At 50.9% G+C, this 23,332-nt stretch overlaps 1 protein-coding gene across 1 annotated transcript; it reads right to left on the reverse strand.

Moving 5' to 3' along the window:
• Positions 1-51: 51 nt before the first annotated feature.
• LOC132591057 (H-2 class II histocompatibility antigen, E-S beta chain-like) lies at positions 52-23,323 on the reverse strand. The gene is made up of 5 exons (XM_060263939.1): positions 23,230-23,323; positions 17,097-17,375; positions 11,912-12,193; positions 10,984-11,116; positions 52-310 (listed from the first exon to the last, which is right to left on the reverse strand). Exons 1-5 carry the CDS (start codon positions 23,321-23,323, stop codon positions 52-54), a joined length of 1,047 nt encoding a protein of 348 aa, XP_060119922.1.
• Between the last annotated feature and the right edge of the window lie 9 nt (positions 23,324-23,332).

A 23,332-nucleotide genomic window follows, 5' to 3' on the forward strand; every position in this document is an offset into this window, starting at 1 on the left:
GGTCTTCAAGGTGCCCTTGACTCCTGCTTTGTTCACCGCCCCCCCCCCCCGTCAGGCTTCCTCCAGCCCCAGGGGAGCCGCCGGGTTTCCCAAAGAGCTGAAAGGGAGCGCGTCTTGTGTTGGGGGCAGCCGGAGAAGCGGGGCTGCACAGGCGCTGGCTTTCTGCTTGCAGGGAGTGGAGGGCTTTGGCGCACGGGCGCCACCCAGACAGAGCGCACCTCCCTCCCCCTCTTTGCACCCTGCCCCTGAGGCCGTCTCGATCGGGATTCGGCCACGGGAGACGCCCCCCAGGCCCCCCTCCTTTGAACAGCTGGGGGGCAGAGGGAGAGAGATTCGCGCTCCAAATCCCTGGGGCTGGGCTGCCTCCCGAGCCGTCCCTTCGGCCAAGAGGCAGAATGCAGCCCCCCCCCCCCCAAATACGCGCTCTTGGCCAGCAGCCCCCCCCACACACACACACCTTTGGGCGGGCAGCCCATGGAAGGCGGCAGAAGCGCTGCGGGTTTTGCTTCCCGATGCCCGCCCGCCCCCCCCCCCAGGAGCCCCGCCACATTTGGGGAAACGAAAGAGAGAATCTTCTGGCCCCGATCCCAGAGGTTCCTTCCCCCCCCCCCTCGCAGTGACGTGAAAGCCCTGGGGCCCCCAGGAGGCCCCCCCCGAGCAGGAAGGAAGAGGGAGCCTCCAGGGGGTGGGGAGACCCCAGCAATGGGGGAGGGGACCCCAGCCCTCCCCCCCCCAGGATGAGGCCCTCCCTCCTGGGCACCCCTCCTCTCAGATCTGGCATTTCTGCCCGCCTCCGAGACCTTCCCAAGCCTGGATCGGTTGTCGAGCAAACGGACCCCCCACCCCGCCCCCGCGAGCCTGGCCTCTCCCAGGAACTGGCTCACAAGAGAGGCCTGAAGCGGACTGGGGGCCCTTTCTGACCCTCCGCCCCCCTCCGCCCCCCTCCGCCCCCTTCAGCGGGGGGAGAATGACCCTCGCCTGCCTTGCAGGGCTGTTGTGAGATTTGCTGGATGCTCATAGACACGGGAAGGTCTAGATGACTGCCCAGTACAGGACCCGTCCGCGGTCCAAGCGCTCATTAAAAAGCACAACGTCCCTGCAGAAAGAGCAGCCGGAGGGAATGGGTGTCCTGTCCCCCCCCCAACCCCCCCCCCCCGCTGCGGCCTCACGAGCCCCCCCCCCCCAGAGACCGGCGAGGTTCTGGCGCCCCCTGCTGGCCCCGCCGCGCGGTTCCCAGGAGCCGCTGGAAGGAGAAGGACTCGGGAGGCCGATCGCTCCTTTCGCCTTTATAAAGGTTTGTTCCACTTGTCCTTTGAAGCAAAATGGGAACAGCCAAGGAAGCGCCTGATATCTTGGGGGGTCGCACCCAAACCCCGGGACCTCCTGTTCGGTTTTCCAGCTTCGCTTCCTGCAGTCATGAGATCATCGGAGTGGAAGGGACCTCCAGGGTCATCTAGTCCAACCCCCTGCACAACGCAGGAAACCCACAAATACCTCCCCCAAATTCACAGGATCTTCATTGCTGTCAGATGGCCATCCAGCCTCTGTTGAAAAACCTCCAAGGAAGGAGAGCCCACCACCTCCTGAGGAAGCCTGTTCCACTGAGGAATCGCTCAGGAGGGTGGGGGGGGGGAGCGGTGCCCAGGAGGGAGGGAGGGCCTCATCCTGGGGGGGTGGGGAGGGTTGCTGGGGGGGGGGGTCTGGATTCTGCCTCTTGGCCGAAGACGGCTCGGGCCAGGAAAGGGGGCGGGGTGCCAGTTCCCCCCCACCCCCACCCCCGCCTGCAGGATGGACAGCGACAGGAGGTCGGGAGGGAGCTCGAGAAGAGGAGAAACGCCCAGCCTGGAGGCAACGGCTCTCTACCCAGCAACTGATGACGCCTACCCTCTCGGGGCCTGCCATTGGCCCACACAGCTCGGCGGAGTCACATCCCGACTCAAAACAGCCCAGTTCCGCCTTTAAGACCAACAAAGTTGCATTCAGGCTGGAAGCTTTCCTGCGCATGCGCACTTCCTCAGAGGACGGGCAGTGGCGAAGAATGCAAAGTGGGAGGAAGTCGGAATCCAGTGTACCTCCTGGCTGGTCTTCGAGGGGCCCCTGGAGTCCTTCCCACGGCTTCAGACTACCAGGGGTGCCCACCTGGATCTACCTGCATGGGAGCCCCCGGGTGACAAGCCCCCCCGGAATCCCCCGGCCCTGGGGAGGGGAGGGAGGGGCCAGCCGCTGACCGCCCTCTTGACCCAGAAGTGAGATCCAGGCAGGCGAGAGGGCAGGAATCCAGGCGAGACCTTCCCTTCCCCCAAGCCCCGAAGGCAGCCTGCGAGTCCCCCAGCCAGAGGCCTCCGTCAGGCCAGAGGAAGGGAAACCTCAGAACAGCCCCCCCCCCAACGACCCCCCCTGCTTTTCATACCGAGCCCTGGGGTTGCCAGCCTCCAGGCGAGGCCTGGGGGTCTCCCACAGTTGCCTCTCTCAGTTCCCGCGGGGGAAACGGCGCCTGTCTGTCCGGGGGCGCCTCTGAGAGCGACAGAGTTTTGTTCGAGGTGCTGCCAGGCTGGGATCCACCTCTGGGGTCTTCAGGGTCCCTGGGAGCTTCCAGACGAGAAGGTTCCTTCTTTCCGGGAGGGGCTGTGGGGGGGGCCCTGTGGCTCCGGGAAGACAGCTCAGGGGTTGTGGGGAAGGTGCAGGGCTGCTCAGGGGGGCTCTGCGGGTGTAAGTTCCGGGGGAGTGCCCCCCCCCCATTTGCATCCTGCCCCGATGCGGAGTCTTGATCAGGATTCTGCAAGAGGAATGTCTTGGACAGCTGGGGGGGGGGGGGGGAGGAATACAGAGAGATCCCCCAAAAAAATCCCTGGGACTCGGCTGCCTCCCAAACCCTCCCCTCCGGCCACGAGGCAGAATCCCCCCCACCCCGTGCAAATGCTTCCTTTCCGCCCAGCAGCCCCCTCCTCACCTGTCCCTGCTCCCCCAAGGAAAGGGAGATGCTGCTGGCCCCGATCCCAGAGGCTGCATCCCCCCCACCCCAGCAGTGACGCTCACTGTTCCCCCAAAGCTGAGTTAGCGCAAGCCAGCTCACAGATTTTGAGCCTTCAGCTCACACATCTGTGTCTTCGCTCAGGAAGGAGGGCCCCAGAGCACAAGAACTTACACAGCGGCTCACAACTTTAATCCCAGCAGTGCAGAAAGGAGAATTTTTGCTCATCGGACTGTGCAGCTTGGAGGGAACTTTGGGGGTGCTAAACCCCTGAGCAGGAAGGGGGAGCCTCCGGGGGGTGGGAGGGAGAACCCCAGCCCTTCCCCCCCCACAGGATGAGGCCCCCCTCCCTCCCTCTTGGGCACGACTCCCCCCTTCCCCCTTTGCAGTTCTGGCATTTCTGGGCTGCTCCTTCCCAAACCCAGTTGGGTTGCGACATTCCTCTTATTCTGCAGACACAACTTTGGTTCACAACAAGTTGTTGGGCTTAGTTCGAGCTACTCTTTATCAGCTAAGAAGCCTGGAATGTCCTTGAAGCCCCCACTCCTCCCCCCATGACTTCAGGATCACCTCTCCGATCCCCGCCCCCCCCCCCACAACAGCTTCCATCATCTGAGCGAAGCCTTCTGAAGGGGCCACCCTGCAAAAGGCCACTCTGAGGAGGCTCAGAGAGTCACAGACGGAGCTCCAGGAAAGAGTTTGTTCTAATGTTTATTAGACGGTTCTTCCAATGAAAGGGAGCCCAGGTTAAGGAGCAAGAGGAAATCGGGAAACTGCAGATTGACAAAGCACTGATCCACTTTGCACACCCGCTCTCAGCCCCTCTTTAGGAATGACCTGGCTGGATTTGGAGCCCTTAGCGACTCCAGAGAGAGGAGGGCAGGAATCTGAGCCGCAGCCTGGCCCAAAGAAAGGAAAAGAGGAACTGAGCCACAGATGCAGACCCTGCTTCAGGTGAGATGGTCGAGAAACCCGCATGAAGGCTGCAGACAAAGAGCCCTTTGCCCAAAGAGTGTCGATGCGCGTAGAGACCAAGAGGGTGATTCTTAGCGACGCAAGAATGAAGGCTGTACACAGTAGCTGTAAAACCACTATATACATTTATTTACAATACCACTCACTCTCCTGACTGACAATATGCTCCGCTGCACTCCAACTCCTTTAACCCACAATCACCACAGTTGCTCTGTACATCTATACAGTGGACAGCCAATCAGCAACTTGCTGTGTCATGCTGACTCTGCTGGCTGATGCAATCCTTCTGGCAGCCAGCCACCTGCTGTCATGTAGATCATCTAAGCCTCTAGATCTACTTTCAGTTCTGCAGCACGTGCTATAAGCTGTCTCTTTACACATAATAGTGACACCCCTCCTCAGGTTATAGCTGTGCTGTCATCCATCCATTACAACATGGCCTATACATATTGATCATTTCACCATCAATACATTTGGTTACATACATTCCCATATATACATTGGTTATAGTTCAGTTACTGTTACAGTTCAGTTACTTCCATTCTCTTGAACACACACACATTTTTCTCTGCTTGCCAATTAACCTGCAAGCATATCCTTATCAGTTGGCCCTCTGCCCAGACTGACCATATCTCCTCAGCTGGCTCTCTGCCCAGACTGAGCACTTGCCCTATCTTTTTGCTGGCTTGTTTCCCAGACTTGTTAGTAACACACAGTACCGTATCTTGTCTGGTATAAGCGTGCATATTCTTTTCCAATGTACATTTGCTTACCCATTTCAGTCCAGTTTTTCAATAGTTTAAGTTACAGCTTATCATACATCTTCAAACAGTAAGTTTGTTTTATTTTACAGCATTGTCTTTACATTCCAGCACTTTATTCATTTGTACATTGCACCCTTTTTAATTCAGTTATTGCTTACAGCCTCTCCTTCCCGGCTTTGCTCATGTGTCTCCTTGCTCTCCAAGAGACATCTCGTTCAACAGTTCCAACACACTGGGATATGTTTTAGGATGGTCATCATATACATAAGTATATCCTGCTTCTTCCCTAGTGAAGGAAGTAGCCACGTGTACCTCTGGTGCACTTACACAGCCTTTTGGCTGTTCATTAGGCAAACTATTTCCCTTGCCCAGATAATTCACATCAGTGTCAAAACCATATCTTTGGGGCGGCACACCCTTATTTTCTCTTGCAGAGACTCTGACTGGCTCCCTTTTTACAGTCTCAGAAGTCTCCTGCTGTTTACTGCTGCCTGCTGAACTGCTCATACTGTCTTCCTCCTGCTCCAGTGAGCTTTCTGGCTTTTGCCCCTCCTCACTCTCCAGAGACAGTTGCAGCTTATTTTCCCCAGGCATTTCATTGGCATGAATCTTAGACCAATTTTCATCCTCGCAAAACGAGGCAGACCTACTCAGCCTTATCAAGTCATTATTGTCCACAAACCTCCAGGACTTCATGCCATTTTGGTACCCTACAAACACAAGCTTTCTGGCTTTGGGACCTCCCTTTCTCCTCTTATCAAGAGGGATGTTCACCCAAGCCTTTGAACCAAATATTCTTAGGTGATCCAGGGATGGCTTTCTTCCATATAGGACCCTGTAGGATATATCGTTTATAGCCTCTGTCCACAACCGATTGGAAATATAACAGGACGCCTTTAAGGCTTCACCCCAGTATGCCTGTCTTAGACCACTATCTTCTAACAAAGCATGGCAAATACCCTGGAGTACTCCCGCTCTCCGTTCCACAATCCCGTTTTCCCACGGAGAGGAAACATTAGCAACCCTGTGCTCTATGCCTTCTTGCCTCAAATAGTTAGCAAACTCTTTGTTCAGGAACTCACCCCCCTGGTCAGTCTGAATTGAGGCAATTTTGGCATTCAACTGTTTTTGCACTCTTCTTGCCCAGTACTTGAAGGTGGCACAGACATCACTTTTGTGCTTAATAGCATACACCCACGCAAACCTGCTGTGGTCATCGACCAGAATCAACCCAAACCTGGTTTTAGAAACACTGGGTGCATACGGCCCCACCAGGTCGGCATGTATTAATTGGAGCGGTCTCTCAGACACTCGTTCACTCCGTTTGGTCGATGGAACTGCCCTTGATTTGGATTCTTTACAAACTCTCTCTCTCTCTCTCGGCTTGGCTTCGCGAACGAAGATTTAAGAAGGGTGCAATAGTCCACATCTGCTGCAGGCTCGCTGGTGGCTGACAAGACCAATGTGGGACAGGCAGGTCCGGCCACAGCGGCTGCAGGGAAAAGTCTGATTTAGGGTTGGTCCTGTAGCAGTGTGATTCTTCCTCAATCTCCTTTTGTCCTCAAGACCAGCTATGCGTGCGTTCTCAAAGGAAGAGACAGCCTGGTGGATGGTGTGCCTCCATGCTTTGCGATCTGAGGCTAGGTCAGACCACTGGTGATGGTTGATGTGACAGGTGCTAAGGGATTTCTTCAAGGAGTCCTTGTACCTCTTCTTTGGTGCCCCTCTATTTCGATGGCCGGTGGAGAGTTCGCCATACAGGGCAATCTTGGGAAGGCGGTGGTTTTCCATCCTAGAAATATGCCCTGCCCAGCGCAGCTGCATCTTCAAAAGCAGTGCCTCGATGCTGGTAACCTCCACCCGCTTGAGGACTTCAGTGTTGGTCACAAAGTCACTCCAGTGGATGTTGAGGATGGTGCGAAGGCAGCGCTGATGAAAGCGCTCAAGGAGTCGCAGGTGATCACGTCTTTACAAACATTGCAATCTAAAAAGGCATTGCATTTGTCAACCTTCACTCCCTCTAATATCTCCAGAGTTTTATTTATTGTGTGGTAGCTGGCGTGGCCCAGCCTTCTATGCAGCCTATGAATGCACCTGCTGTGTGGCTGTCTATTCCACACAGTATGAGCCTTCCCCACATTTTGCATAAGCTCATACACATTGGCTCTCAGAGTGCCTTTAGCCAGCTGTTTACCCTGTTTCAAAATTGCACAGCCCTGCTTATCAAATACTACGGTAAACCCAGCTCTTGCCAGAACGGAGACACTTAACAAGTTAGTTTCTAACTCTGGCACACATAGCACATTCTCAAACCTGTGATTAAGTCCAGGAAAATAGACTGCGCCTTGGCAAAGCACGCTAGCTTGTCTCCCAGCAGCTAAGCTGACAGTCTTCTGCTCAGCTGGCCTGCAGTCTTGCAGCTCCTCTTCACAGCAGCAAAATATCTGAGTAGCCCCAGAATCTACAACCCAGGGCAGACTCTGCAGTCCTGGGCCAGTTCTTACCAGAGTCACATGGGGTGTCCTTGAAGGCTGCTGCCGGCTCTTTCTCTGCTGCCGGGGACAAAATCTCTTCAAATGTCCGAGTTGATTACACAGATAACAACGCCTCCTCCGCACCTGCAAGGCCTTTTCCTCCTCTTTAGCTTGCCAGCTGGAACCAGCCCCAACAGACCTCGGCTTCTCTTCTTCCTTGGGTCGAGTCTGCTCTCTCTTGCTTTCCAGCTGCCTCTGCTCTTCAGCCAGGAGTTTGCCGGTCACATAAGGCAAAGTTAGCTTATCAGCATCCTGCCCTTCAAATGCTAACACCAGCATGTCATATGAAGCTGCCTTATACTGAATCAGACCCTCGGTCCATCAAAGCCAGTATTGTCTACGCAGACCGGCAGCGACTCTCCAGGGTCTCAAATTGAGGTTTTCTACACTTATTTGCCTGGACCCTTTTTAGTGGAGATGCCGGGGATTGAACCTGGGACCTTCTGCTTACCAAGCAGATGCTCTACCACTGAGCCACTGTCCCTCCTGTCATATCTCTCATCCAGAGAGCTCAACAAGATGTACACCTTATCTTCCTCAGCCACGGCCTTCCCTCTTGCTTCTAGGTCTTGGAAACAATTAGACATACCGTCGAGGTGGTCCCTCATTGACTCCCCGGCCAGCATACGTTTCCTGTAGAGCCTCCTCCATAGGGATATCAGCGTGCTGGCTGACTTCTGCACATACACAGCCTTGAGAGCTTCCCAAGCCTCCTTTGCTGTCTGGTGCCCACGAACATGCACCAGCTGGTCGTCTGCAACACTTAGGATGATGGTGGCTAGAGCTTTTTGATCCTGAATGGACTCTGCCGCCGAGGGATTAGCTGGAGGAGCTGACACACAGTCCCAAAGCCCCTCTCTCTTCAGGAAATGCTCTAACCTCAGCGACCAGGTGTTGTAGTTGGTAGTGGTGGGCTTCTCCACCAGCACAGTAGCTCCTGCTGTAGCCATCCTGCTCAGACTCCTTTCAGCCACTGCTGGTCTCACCTCCTAGGCAGCCTCTGGAAAAAGTCAGCGTCCTTTCTTTACCACCTCACTCTCAGGTCTTCTAGCTTCTAGGCGCAGTGGAAGTGTGCTGGGCCCATAACCCTGTCAACGCGCTTAGAGACCAAGAGGGTGATTCTTAGCAACGCAAGAATGAAGGCTGTACACAGTAGCTGTAAAACCACTATATACATTTATTTACAATACCACTCACTCTCCTGACTGACAATATGCTCCGCTGCACTCCAACTCCTTTAACCCACAATCACCACAGTTGCTCTGTACATCTATACAGTGGACAGCCAATCAGCAACTTGCTGTGTCATGCTGACTCTGCTGGCTGATGCAATCCTTCTGGCAGCCAGCCACCTGCTGTCATGTAGATCATCTAAGGCTCTAGATCTACTTTCAGTTCTGCAGCGCGTGCTATAAGCTGTCTCTTTACACATAATAGTGACACCTTCCAGCTGGTGGGAAGAAGGCCACCCCATTTCTGCAGCTGTTTACAGAGAGTGCCAACCTCCAGGTGGTGCCTGGAGATCCCCTGGAATGACCACTGATATCCGCAGTACAGCAACCGGCCCCCCTGCAGGAAATGGCTGCTTTAGAGGGTCACCTTGATGTCATTCAGTCCTGCTGAAGTGGCTCTGCCCTCCTCCCCAAGCTCCACTCACCCCGGGATCCACCCCCAAAGACCCAGAAATATCTGAGGGTGGAGTTGGCAACCCTGTCTGGGGAGGAAGGGGGGGACAGTCTTCCACCCCCTCCCCCTCGTAGGAGGACTCCCCGCCCACACATAGTAACAGAGAAACACGGAACAAGCCAGCTTGGGGGAACAGTGCTGGGTGGGAGAAGTCCTTTTCTCCATGCATTCTGCTTCCTCTGCGGAAAGGAAAGAGGGCCTTGGTTGTAGGAAACCTTTTTCCAGCCAGCAGGATCCTGGGGCAGGAAGGGTTAACCGAGGAGTCCTGCCAAGAAAGAGGGAGGAGAACCATCAGAAGCCAAAAGTCAATCCCCAGAGAGGGGGGCAGGATCTCCTGACCTCACCCGAGCCCCACAAACCCCGGCCACAACACAGACACCACAGCAAGGGTGGCGAAATCTGCTTAACATAAGAGTCACATAGAAGACACAGCAGAGGTTGAGGTGGAAAGAAAGCAACTTTAACTTCAAATGCATTCTCAAAGGCACTGGCTGGATTGGCTTGGGAAAGTGATTGAAAGAGAAACATTTCTTCTGCATGCTGGCCAATAGGGGGGGGGGGCTTGGAGAGCCACACAAGATGTGTGAAAGACCCACATTTTGCCCCCCCCCCCCTGGATCACAGCAATCCCACCCTTCCGGGTCACCATAAATCACGGACATGGAGCAGCTTCCACTTGGAGGAAGGGGTTCTGGACTCTCCACTCCTGTCATGGCCACTGATATAGTCTGGCTCTTTCCATCTTTACTGGCTACTTTGTACAGCTGTTTAGGGGAAGGGAGAAGAAATCCACAGGCACAAAAACCAGCAAGGGGGGTGGAGGTTTGTGTGTCTTGCTGGCTTCTGTAATCTGGGTCTGATCTGCTACTCTTCCTACTGCAGGGAGTTTTTTGGCTTTTGCCCTCTCCCCACAGTCTTGGAGGGGGGCAAAAGGGGGGCGGAAAAGGAGCAGAGAGACTCTTACCTGGGGGGGGCGGTAGGGGAGTCACTGCAAGAGAAAGATTTCCTTTATTTATTTGTCATATTTATACCCCACCTTTCCTGTGGGGCCAAAATGGCTCACAGCAAGAATTAAAACATGAGGCATTCAAGATCCAGATCACGTCACTCAAATCTGCTGCCCTCCAGATGCCAGCTCTTCGCCTCCCCTCCCGAGCCTGGCAAAGAAGCAGGCCTGACTGTGCCTTCCACAAATCTCCAGCCTGGGAGCCCACTCCGCAGGGGGGGAGCCAGCAGGGGTAAGGCCCTGCAGGGTCAGGCCACTAAGGGTCCATCTAGCCCAGCCTCCTGTATCACACAGTGGCTGACCTGTTTCTCTGGAGGGCCAACAGCACCATAAAATGTTTTTGAAATTGTATTTTACCATTTTAAAATTGTAATTGTAGATGTTTGAACTGATGGTTAGCCACCCTGAGTCCACTTGCGGAGAGGGCAGGATAAAAGTCAGAGAGAGAGAGAAAGGAAGGAAGGAAGGAAGGAAGGAAGAAAGAAAGAAAGAAAGAAAGAAAGAAAGAAAGAAAGAAAGAAAGAAAGAAAGAAAGAAAGAAAGAAAGAAAGAAAGAAAGAAAGAAAGAAAGAAAGAAAGAAAGAAAGGAAGGAAGGAAGGAAGGAAGGAAGGAAGGAAGGAAGGAAGGAAGGAAGGAAAAGGGCAGAGAGGCCAAGGCCTTCCTATGAACATCAGGAGAGCCTTGCTGGATCACACCTGTGAGGGTCCCTCTAGTCCAGCCTCCTGCCTCACACAGGGGCCAATCAGGGGCTTCAGAGGACCACCAGACGGGGGAGAGAGACCCTGACTGCCAGCATTGGACATCAGAAGTCTGCTGCCTCTGGAGATGGAGGTTCCTTTGAGCCACTGTGGCTGGTGGTCTCACCCTCTATTCAAAAGCCATCTGTGCTCACAAGACATCGCTATGTCCAGTGGCAGAGAATTCCACAGTTTAACTGCTCATTTGCTAAAGCTTTTCCTTTGGGTCCCCTCATTCCTCCCTCTCAACTCAGGCCAAGGATGGGCAGATCACAGAGCAGAAGGGGGAGATAGTGGCCCACCCCCCACCCTCCCTCCAGCCCCTCACCTTTCCTGCTCTTCAGGTACAGATAAAGCCCCACGGCCACAAAGACCAGCCCCAGAACGGCCCCCACGGCCCCCGTCCACACCTTGCTCTTGGCAGAGTCCGACGTCCGTGGCTCTGTGGGAAGAGAAGGAGGGACCCCCTGTGAGAAGGCGGATCAGGGCCAGATTCGGCCTTTCAGCCCTCAGATTTCACAGGGAGAATCAGGCCCCTTTTTAAAAACATACACAGGAGAAAACTGTGAGAAGGAATCAAACCCAGCCCGGGAGGGGGGGTCTGCCATGGAAACGACATTCCCTTGAAGTTTCAACCCCACCCCACTTTCTGAAAACATTCGGCAGCCAATAGGAGGGTTCTTGGTGGGCACCCTGACACCGCAATGGGGTCCCTGTGCTTCCCCCTAATAGCCACTGGTGGACCTCTGCTCCATATGTTTATCCAATCCCCTCTAGAAGCTGTCTGTGCTTGTAGCCACCACCACTTCCTGCAGCACTGAATTCCGTGGGTTAACGACTCTTTGGTTGAAGAAGTGCTTCCTTTGATCTGTTCCAAATCTCATAAATTTCATTGGGACTCCACTAGTTCTTGTACTGTGAGAAAGGGGGGAAGGAACTTTTTCTACTTTCTCCTTAATAATATTCTCAACCTTTATCATGTCACTCCTCAGTCAATGTTTCTGCAAGCTAAAGAGCCCTGACCTCTTTAACCTTTCCTCGTGGGGAAGGTGTTTCATCCCCTTACTCATTTTGCTTGCCCTATTCTGCACTTTTCCCAATGCTATTTTCTTTTGAGGTGCTGTGGCTCCGTCATGGAAGAGGGGAGTCCTTGAGAAGTGGGGGAGTCGCTTGACACAAGTCCTTGGAACTCCCTTCAAGGGGGCGGGGAGAAGAGGGGAGCCCGTGATTCTCTTACCCCACTGCACGCTGATGGGTTCCTTCACACTTTTGTGCTCCACCTGGCAGGCGTAGACGTCTCCCCGCTGAGGCACCGTCTCCAGCATCGCCTGGTACTGGTAGGTCCAGTCTGCGTTCTGGATCTCATCATCGTATCCCACCCCCTGTGTCTGCTCCTGCCCGTTCTTCAGCCACTTGATGTCAATCCCAGGGGGATAATATCCTGCCGCGGTGCAGATCAGGAGGGTGTGGTGGGCCAGGGGGTCTCCCTTGGTGGGGGAGATCTTCACCAGGGGCTCAGCTGGAAGTGAGGGGGAAAGAGGGGACAATTGCAGAGATGGAGGAGAACCAGAAGAACACCAACAGATGGAGAAGAGGAGGACTTTCTCACGTCTGCAGCTGATGTATTTCTAAAGACACAATCTCTTGACCTCTCCCACCACCACAATAGTCAAGGATCCACTAACTCATATTCTGGTCCCTGCACAAAGAGACACACAAATGCACCTCTCTCAGCTTCCTGCAGTTCCTTCTTGCTTCCCAAAACACTAGGAGTTGATTTGCAGGATCAGACCCCCACCCAGCCTGGGATAAGAATCCACCTGAAGACTCCCACAGAAGCAGCTGCTGGGTCAGTCTGAACTCTCCGGAAATGCTTTTAGACAGTGGAGACCTTGGACTCCCTGCTCCTGCTGAGGAGATCTCTGGAAATACCTTGGAAAGCTCTCAAGGGGATCCCTAAATCCTCCTTTGGCTCCTGCTGGAAGGTCACCTCTGGCCTCTGGAAGCTCCCAAGAAGGAGGTCTTCTTCTTTATTATTCCCCCCACCAATCAATTAGAGGAAAAATAAAAAATCAATAGACAGCTATAGCAGAGCCTTTAAATGACAAAGAACCCGGGATCTGGCAGCACCAGGGATTGGATTTCTCATGGGAGAGTCGGGTATCCCAGCCAGAATGTCCCTTGGACCACATATTTTATTATTGTGGGCAGAGCCCAGTCTGTAGGCAGCTGTGATTAAAGGAGCCGCTCCCACCTCGAATTTTAGCATAAGAGAAGCCATGTTGGATCAGGCCAATGGCCCCCCAGTCCAACACTCTGTGTCACACAGTGGCCAATGTGTTTGTGTGTATACATACACACACATATATACATACACACACTGTGTGTAATACCCACTGATGGACCTCTGCTCCATATTTTTATCCAATCCCCTCTTGAAGCTGGCTATGCTTGTAGCCACCTCCTCTGGCAGTGAATTTCATATGTTAAGCACCCTTTGGATGAAGAAGGGCTTCCTTTTATCTGTTTTAACCTGACTGCTCAGCAATTTCATTGAATGCCCACGAGTTCTTGTATTGTGAGAAAGGGAGAAAAGTGCTTCTTTCTCTACTTTCTCCGTCCCATGCATAATCTTGTCAACCTCTCTCATGTCACCCCACAGTCGACTTTTCTCCAAGATTTCTCCAACTCCTGAGTGAGCCACCATGTCAGAAATGTAGAGAGTTCTGTTTTGTTAATGCAACTCCAAGAAAACAAAGAGATAGAGGGACTGAAAGTGAAAGGTTTTTCTTATAAGTACAGAGCATTTGCAGATGATGCGATGTTTATAAATGAAAATCCCACTCCTGTAACACCACTGTTGCTTCGTAAAATAAAAGAATATGGAGAATTGGCAGGTTTTTATATAAGCAAAGAAAAATCGAAAATTTTGTGGAAAAATATGTCAAAGGGTAAACAGGAAGATCTACAGAGGTTAACAGAGTGTGAAGTTACCTCCAAAGTAAAATATTTAGGTGTGGAAATAACAATTAAAAATATTGATTTCTATAAAAATAATTATGAGAAACTGTGGTGTAAGATCGATGGAGATATGATAAAATGGAACAAATTGAATCTGTTTATGTTGGGAAGAATTTCTGCAATTCAGATGAATGTCTTACCGAGAATTATGTTCCTGTTTCAAACAATTCCAATAGTGAAAGACCATAAACAATGTAATAAATGGCAAAGGAAACTTTCAGAATTTGTATGAGCCGGGGAAAAACCAAGAATTGAAATGAAAATTCTGACAGATGCGAAAGAAAGGGGCGGATTTCAACTGCCTAATTTAAAACTGTATCATGATGGAGAATGCCTGGTGTGGATTAAGGAATGGATGACATTATTAAACAGAAAGTGACTAGCATTAGAAGGTCATCGAAATGTTTTTGGATGGCATGCTTACATGTACTATGGGAAAAATAAGATGGACGGCTTCTTCTCACATCGCTAGATCAGAAGTAATCTGTTGAATACTTGGTTGAAATATAAAAGATATGGAGACGAGAGGAAACCGCTTTGGATTGTGCCAACAGAAGTAATAAAACTGTATTCAGATATCAAAGAAGAGAAGTGGCTATCATATAAACAAGGAGGAAAGGTAAAATTAAAATCGGCAGAAGAAATACAATATAAAAATCATGGGTTGAATTGCAACAAATAAAGAGTTTGCTTGAACAGGGCATTAAGAGCTATGGAATAAGACAAGAACAAAGAGAACTGGAGAGAGTGCTGTTGGGGAAAATGAAAAGTTGAATTCAAAGACAGATAAGCTATTATTGAAATGGTCTACGGAAGATCTCAAATGATAAAATGATAGTTATATCTCAAATGATAAAATGGGCGATAAATATAAAGAAATACAGATGGAGTCATGGGATCAGTTATGGAAGAACTCTATGAAAATATCTACATGTTATGTATGACATTAAAGAAAATTGCTTTAAAATGTTATATAGGTGGTACATGACACCTAAGAAATTGGCAAGAATGAACAATCAGGTGTAGGATAGATGCTGGAAATGTAAAAAACAAGAAGGATCTTTCTACCATATGTCGTGGAGTTGTAACAAAGTGAAACAATTTTGGCAAATGAATCAGCAAGAGATTTTGGAAGTTTTGGAATATAATATTAAGAAGGCGCCAGACATTTTTTTGTTGGGATTACAAATGGAGACATTTCAAAAAGAAGATAGAACAATAATTTGGTATATGCTTTCAGCCGCAGGGACATTATATCCGCAAGGGTGAAAACAAGAAAAATTACCAGAAATGTGGGAATGGACTATGAAAGTTATGCATTGGAGCGAAATGGACAAATGTACAAAAATCTTAAAAGAACAAAATTTAGAGAAGTTTAAAAGCGAGTGGGGAAAGTTTCAAAAGTATATTGAAAAACAATGGAACATTGAAGGACATTTGGTGATGTTTGACAATGGTTTATATCTAAAGAAACTTTAATAATAATAATAATAATAATAATAATAATAATAATAATAATAATAATAATAATAACTTTTTATTTGTATCCCGCCCTCCCCGCAAGCAGGCTCAGGGCGGCTCACATCACATAAATACAGTATACAATAAAACCATGTGCAATCAATTATAAACTCATATACAATTCAATATAAAATCATCCTTAAAAACCTTAAAATTACATTAGAGTTAAGATTATGGTGCTATAGTTAAAATCTTTCCTACATTCCAGTGATTAGAACATAAAACATAGGACGTATCCAACAGGACTTTCTGGCTCGGCTTATGTGAAGGCTGTTTTAAAGAGGTAGGTCTTACAGGCCCTGCGGATAATAGCCAAACAGAAACATTCTGCACCAACTGTTGTTTTCCAAATTGATTTTAAGGACAGTGTATTACAGTAGTCTAGTCTCAATGTTATTGTAGCATTGATCCACATGCCCAGATCAGCCATTTTATAGGCTGTGTTGGAAGAAATATTTTTGCATTAGCTTGCTTCTCCAGCAATAACGCCAGATCAAGTATAAACCCAAGGGTCTTAACTGAGTCAGCAAAGTCAGGTGAACTCCATCAAAAGTGGCGAGCACAATGGCCTACAAGACCTCCACTTTCCCAACCAGCACAATCTGTCTTCTCAAGGTTTAGTTTCAATGTTTTCATATGTAGCTAATTTATGAAGAGGACTGTGCATATTTCATAGGTTTCTTGACAAGCATCATTGCCCTGGAAGATGCTCACACCTGGTTGCAATTGAGTCAAAAGGACCAAACCTACTGAAAACTAAGTTTCTCCTCAATTAACAATATCATTTAAATTCCTCATTTCACAATCTGTCACCAAACAACTACTTTACAAGCTTTAATCTCATCCTCCTGCACATTTGGTCATGCTAAATTATGTATGTTATTACAGTAATACTTTAAATCTGCAAGTTTAACATTTCTTCTAGATGTCAGAGTTCTGCATCACTAACCCTATTACATTGCTATAGGGATTATAGTAAAAAAATGAGATTATTGGATTATATCTTTTTTAGTTTCTTTGTGAATGACTAAAAAGGACTACTATGAAGCTGGATTACAAATACGTTTTTTTTTCTTTTTAATGTTTTTTCTTCATGAGGAAAGATTCTTTAATAGACAGAGTTTATTACCTTTTAATAAATTAAGTGAAATAGTAACAGGGAGTGTTTTGTAAAGGGGCTTGGCACTGACGGAAGTCACAAAAAGGGGGGAGGGGGGGGAGAAAATGTAATGTATGTGTATTAATTTCTAATAGCAAATGATAATATGATATTACAGTACTTTGCAGTATAATAAATTGTTTTAAACAAAGAAATGTAGAGAGTTCTGAGATTGGGGCCAAAGACACATTGAAGGCCCTGAATTTAAGGTGAGTTTTTCGTGAAGAGGCTTCTGAGGCTAAGACTCTGGACTGCAAGCGTTCATTTCCCGACTTAAGAGCCTGGAAGGCATTTTGTGAGCTTGTGCTTATTTCATATGCTGAGTCCCCTTTTTGTGTAACGGTTTGTCTGGATGTTTTTAATCCAGTCAGTTGCTGTGAACGTGGCAAATAAGAGCTGACATGTTGCCCATCAGCTTCTGCTCCATTTGATTAAGCAGGGAGGTAAAAATCCCGTCCTGGGATTGGGGGGCTTGTTCTGTCGCCATGTGGCTGCCTCCTTCTGCTCTCCTCCCCGGCAAGACCCTCAGGAGCTCCGGCAGAAAGACCCGGGATGTATTCAGAGGCCTTCCAAGCTGGGCCTGCCTGGCTCGCCTCCTGCCTTCCCCTGCCAGAGACAGGCAGTGCAAAGCTCAGGCTGCTTCTGCATTTGGCTGAAGGGGGCGGAGGAAGCAGAGCCCTCCAGGAGGGAGGCGCCCATCTCCAGCCACGCCCCAGCTCACCTGTCCTGCTGAGGATGAGCCCTTTGGCGAACACGTCGTAGTTGAGACGGCAGAAGCGGTCCACCACAGACCGCTCGTAGTCCATCCAGTCCTTCTGGCTGTTGAAGTCTCGGGCTTGACGCTCGCCCAGCTCGGTGACGGCCTCGAACCAGCCGCGGCGGCTGTCGAAGCGCAGGAACTCCTGCCGCCCGTCGATGAACCTCTCCAGGTAGCGCACCTCCCCTGCGGTCCCGTTGGCGAAGCGGCACTCGGCTTTCTCCTGGTACAGGAAATGGGGGGCTGCGGAGACAGGGGGGGAGCAGGGCCTGGTGAGCAGCGGCTCCCCCACCAACCCGCCAGCTGCTCCGGAGATGACCCCCCCCCCCAAGGTCCTGGGCGGGGTCCCTCCAGCAACTCCAAGAGAAGGCGAGGCTCCAGTGGAAGGAAAGAGAAGCAGCCCTTTCCCCGCAGCCCGGAGCCCCAGCGGTTTCTGCAAGGGGAAGGCGGAAGTTCCCCATCAGCTCCCTTCTGGTGCCCCCGCCCCCCCCCCGCCTGCCCCACAAAGGACAGCCAGGCACCCCCCCACCCCCACTACCCCCGCCCCCACCACACTCGCCATCGCCTCTCTTTGCACCACCCGGGGACCACAGAACAGACACTCTCATGGGGGCTGGACCTGGACAGGATGGGAGGGGGGGATTACAGTCGCTTCTGGTGGAGTCCAGGCCTCAGCCCAAAGACTCCAAGACAATGTTCTCCAATGCAGCCTTGGTGCCAGGGCGCTCCCCCAAAAGAACCAGCTCTCTGCTTCTTCTACTTCCTTCCATGTAGGGGTCACTCAGTACAAAGAGAGGTGCCAAAGCTCATTACCACCACTCATTTGCACAACTCCTTTGCATCTGCCACACACTCATCACATCACCAGAAAGTGTACTAAATTACATAAGAACCTAAGAGAAGCCATGTTGGATCAGACCAATGGCCCACCCACTCCAACACTCTGTGTCACATAAGAACATCAGAGAAGCCATGTTGGATCAGGCCAGTACTCCATTCAGTCCAACACTTTGTGTCACATAAGAACATAAGAGAAGCCATGTTGAATCAAGCCAATGGCCCATCCAGTCCAACACTCTGTGTCACAAGAAGCCCTTCCACTTTGCCCCCCCTCCCGCCAAGCACCTAAAATACAGAGCATCACTGCCCCAGACAGTTCCAATAATATACTGCTGCTAATAGCCACTGATAGCCACTAATAGCCACTGATAGACCTCTACTCCCCTCTAATCCCCTCTTGAAGCTGTCTATGCTTGTAGCAGCCGCCACCTCATGTGGCAGTGAATTCCACGTTAATCACTCTTTGGGTGAAGAAGGACTTTCTTTTATCCACTCTAACTTGACTGCTCAGCAATTTCATTGAATGCCCACAAGTTCTTCTATTGTGAGAAAGAGAGAAAAGTACTTCTTTCTCTACTTTCTCCATCACATGCATAATCTTGTAAACATCTATCATGTCACCCTGCACTTGAAGTTTCTCCAAGCTAAAGAGCCCCAAGCGTTTTAACCTTTCTTCATAGGGAAAGGGTTCCAAACCTTTAATCATTCTAGTTGTCCTTTTCTGGACTTTTTCCAGTGCTATAATATCCTTTTTGAGGTGTGTTGACCAAAATTGTACACAGTATTCTAAATGAGACCACACCATCAATTTAGACAGGGGCATTATGATACTGGCTGAAGAGTTTTGAATTCCCTTCCTAATAATTCCCAGCATGGCGTTGGCCTTTTTTATTGCAACAGCACACTGTCTTGATTTTCAGTGAGTTATCTACAATCATCCCAAGATCTCTCTCTTGGTCAGTCCCTGCCAGTTCACACCCCATCAACTTGTATTTGTAGCTGGGTTTTTTGGCCCCAATGTGCATTACTTTGCACTTGGCCACATTGAACCTCATCTACCAAGTTGATGCCCACTCACCCAGCCCCAACAGATCCCTTTGGAGTGCCTCACAATCCTCTCTGGTTCTCACCACCCTGAACAATTTAGTGTCATCCGCAAACTTGGCCACTTCACTGCTTCCTCCCAACTCCAAATCATTAATGAACAAGTTAAAGAGCATGGGACCCAGTACTGAGCCCTGCGGCACCCCAATGCTTACCGTCCTCCACTCCGAAGACTCTCCATTTATACTCACTCTCGGCTTCCTATTAATTAGCCAGTTTTTGATCCACAAGAGGACCTGTCCTTTTACTCCATGACTCTCAAGCTTACTAAGGAGCCTTTGATGCGGAACTTTATCAAAAGCTTTCTGGAAGTCAAGGTAAACAACATCTGTTGGGTCCCCTTTGTCTACATGTTTGTTCAGCCCCTCAAAGAACTGTAACAGGTTAGTGAGGCAAGATCTTCCCTTACACAACCCATGCTGAGTCTTCCTCAATAACTTGTGTTCATCAATGTGCCTACTCATTCTGTCTTTGATTATGGTTTCTACCAACTTTCCCGGTATTGAACTCAGACTGACTGGACTGTAATTTCCCGGATCTCCTCTAGAACCCTTTTTAAAGATGGGGGTGACATTTGCTACCTTTCAGTCCTCAGGAACAGAGGCAGATTTCAATGAAAGATTACATATTTTTGTCAAGAGATTTAGAAGTTCACCTTCGAGTTCTTTCAGAAGCCTTGGATCTATGACATCCGGACCTGTTGACTTATTAGTTTTTAATTCGTCAATCAGTTGTAGGACCTCCTCTCTTGTCATATCACTCTGACTCAGGTCTTTAAACACCCCTTCCAAAATTAGTGGTTCCGGAGCGGGCAAACACTTCTCATCTTCCACAGTGAAGACGGAGGCAAAAAATGCATTCAGCTTCTCAGCCATTTCCCTATCCTCCTTCAGTAATCCTTTTACCCCTTGGTCATCCAAGGGCCCCACTGCCTCCCTGGCTGGACATCAGCTCAGTCAGCATCTACCTTAAAATGCTTCTTAAAATAGAACTGTCATAATACTTTACTCCCATCATGTTTTTACATTACTTTCTCCCACCTATGTGGCCACAGTGGCATGAGGAAGATTTCCATCTCTCTGCTTTCTGTTTTGGTTATTTCCCCATTTTTTGTGGGGAAAAATATTAGAAAACTTTTCACATGTTAGAGTTCAGCAAAATTCTCCCAGGGGGTTTGGGGCCCAGAAGCAAGGATTTGGTGGGGGAAGAAAGAAAAGCACAATAAAATTCAGAGGTTCCAGAGCTCTGCTCCTGTGAGCTGCTGCCCAAACCGAGGCCTGATTCCAGGGACATTCATGGACTATCACAGTGAATCCTAACAGGAGTCCATGTCAACATCAGGAGGAGGCAGGAATTCTTGTGCTGTTTCTGCACTGCTGGGGAACCAGGAAATGCAAGACCTGTGCCTTTTCTGCAGATCACCTCCTGGACACAGAGCAGGGTGGGATCTCACAGTCTATCCTCCTGGTTCTGCATACTCCTCTTGGCTCCTCTTGGATCACAGCAAATGATGTCCTGCATTTGAACGGATACCAACTGTCCTGATCCTGGGCCTAATGAGGCCTACAGAGGAGCCTGCCTAGGAGTTATTACTGAAAGCCTACATTTCCCAGGATCCCCTCTGACTGGGTGGCTGTCAAGGTTTTGGGGGGAAACTAGCCCACAGAGGGGTGGGGTCCGGGAGGAGAGAATGAAAAGGGGCCAGGAATGGATCTCCAAGTTTTTTGAGGGGGAGGGGGGAATTAACAAATGACGCCCCCTTATGGGCCATTCTTACTTACTGTCCCATAGAAACAATGGACTCCATACCCAATTTGGCAGCCCCCCCTCCATCGGCACCCAGGGCAAGCACCCCCTCTGCCCCCCCCTCGCCAGATCTGGCCCTGAAAGGGGCCAACACAGACAGGGCTGTTCTTTCCTGCAATGATATGACAAGTCAACTTAGGACCACTTGGGGACTGTGTGCTTCTCAGCGTCAGTGACTGGAGGTGCAGGTGTGCTTAAGAGGCCTTCTTTGAAATCATCTTTTGCCTGAGCATTCAGGGACGCTTGACACTTGCACTCCACAATGCCACGTTACTTACACTGACGGGGTCTGAATTGTGGGGATCTGACCAGGAGGAAGATCTTGGAGTCGTGGCAAATAACTCCCTGGAGAGCTCCACGCAGTGTGAGAGGGCAACACAGAAGGTGAATGAATAAGTCCCCCCTTATTCAGAGGGGGACTGAAAGCAAATCAGCTGGTGTCCTAATGCCCAATTCTGTGATGCGGCCCCGCCTGGAATGCTGGGCACAGTCCTGCTCTCCACCCCTCAAGACAGATATTCAAGCCTTGGGGAAAGTGGGGGGGAACTTTGCCTGCTCAGGGGAGGGGCAGGAGGACTTTTGCCTCTGAAGTCCCGGGGGAATGGGCGGGGTCGAGGCATAGAGGAGCACCAATGAGAATTCAATCTGACTAGCGTCATCAGTCTCCGGGCAGAAGCACCAGCACCTGCTCTCCAAGGGGGAAAAGGAAAAGGAAAGGTCCCCTGTGCAAGCACCAGTCGTTTCCGACTCTAGGGTGACGTTGCTTTCACAACGTTTTCACAGCGGACTTTTTATGGGGTGGTTTGCCATTGCCTTCCCCAGTCATCTACATCCCGCCCCCCCCCCCCCCCAGCAAGCTGAGTCCTCATTTTATCGACCTCGGAAGGATGGAAGGATGGGTTAACCTGGAGCTGGCTACCTGAAAACCCAGCTTCCACCGGGGATCGAACTCAGGTCGTGAGCAGAGCTTAGGACTGCAATACTGCAGCTTTACCACTCTGCGCCATGGGGCTCTCTTCTCCAAGGGGAAGATGATTTCTAACTGAGAGGATTAAGAGAAGGCAGAGAGGGAAATAGGTGTCTTTGTGCCTGTATGCTGAGGGGGTCCATTTCAGAGCCCCCTTTCCCTCTCCTGCCCCCATTCTTTCTCCTAGGCAGTCCCTCCTGCAGTCATGAACCCCTCCCAACCCCCCCCCCCCCCGCTTTGGACAACTGGTGGGGGAGCAGCTCAGATCCTCCCTTCTGAATATGATGATTTAAAACAAACCTGTAGAGCCGGCCTTGAGCTGGGGGGGGGGTCCTTTCTCAGTTTTGCTGAAGGGGGCAACAAACAAACCCCTGCACCCCTCTTTCCACCCCAGGGGTGACCCCAAGCGGCTTTCCTCCTCCTCCCTCTTCTGTTTTATCCCAACGACACCCCTGAGAGGTAGGCCAGGCTGAGAGAGAGAGAGAGAGAGCAACGTGCCCAAGGTTACCCTGGGAGCCTCCAGGGCAGAGGAGGGACTGGAACAGAGGGGGGCGGGGGGTCCATAACCTTCTCCTGATCAGCCCTCAGGGCTGCCCGGGGAGTGCCTGCCAGGGGCTGTTCGGGGCTGGCGGCTTCTGGCTTCTTTCCCCCTGGGCTCCAGTGGCAGGGAGTTCCAGGGGATGGGCTGTGGCCAGTGGGACAGAACCACCGTGGGGCATCAAGGTTAAGAGCTGCCCACTCTGATTTGAAGAACCGGGTTTGACCTCCTCCTCCACAGGCAGCCTGGTGGGTGCCCTTGGGTCAGTCCCAGTTCTCTCAAGACTCTCTCAGCCCCCCCCTCCCTCAGAAGGTGCCAGTCGTGGAGAGAGGAAGGGAAGGCGAAGGCAGAAACAAGCAGGGCATTTTAAAAAACCAAGTCATTCATCATAATCTGCTTGGCAGGCAGAATGTCCTGGGTTCCATCTATCCTCAGCTCCAAAGATCCGGAGGGGGGTGACGGGAAGGACCCACGCCTGAGACCCTGGAGAGCCGCTGCCGCTCTCAGCAGACAGGACTCACCTGTGTGGGACTGAGAGTCTGTTTCAGAGGGAGGAGAACAAGGAAAGGCCAGCTGGGGAAAAAGAGGTGAGGGGGGCGGTGGATGAAGTGAGTCCAGTCCCTGCCAGGGCAAGAGGGAGGACTCTGCAGCCCCTCCCCGGGGCCAGAAAGAGGGTCTTCCCTCCCATGGTGAGGGGGAGGGGCTCATCTCTCCAAGGCCCCCTGATCCACTTGGGGGGGGCTTCATTTCCCTCCCCCTCCACGGACCAGGGGGGCCCCAGCAGTCTCTCCAAGCCCCCCACATTCTTCCCTTCCCTCCCCCGCAAAAAGAGTTCTGCTTACGGGGCGTGCGGAGTCTCCTCTCTGATCCGAGGACCCCCAGGGGTGGCCCCAGCGCCACCAACAGTACCTGCAGCAGGATCAGGCCGTGTCCCATGGCTGCCCC

The sequence above is a fragment of the Heteronotia binoei genome, unplaced genomic scaffold (assembly GCF_032191835.1).
Source record: "Heteronotia binoei isolate CCM8104 ecotype False Entrance Well unplaced genomic scaffold, APGP_CSIRO_Hbin_v1 ptg001397l, whole genome shotgun sequence".
NCBI lineage: Eukaryota > Metazoa > Chordata > Lepidosauria > Squamata > Gekkonidae > Heteronotia > Heteronotia binoei.

Coding starts and splice junctions, on each gene's coding strand:
- LOC132591057 (XM_060263939.1), bottom strand. CDS start 23,323: ATGGGACACGGCCTGATCCTGCTGCAGGTACTGTTGGTGGCGCTGGGG. Junction 12,194..17,096: donor GCTCATCCTCAGCAGGACAG/GTGAGCTGGGGC, acceptor CCTCACTTCCAG/CTGAGCCCCTGGTGAAGATC. Junction 11,117..11,911: donor ACCCATCAGCGTGCAGTGGG/GTAAGAGAATCA, acceptor CTCTTCCCACAG/AGCCACGGACGTCGGACTCT.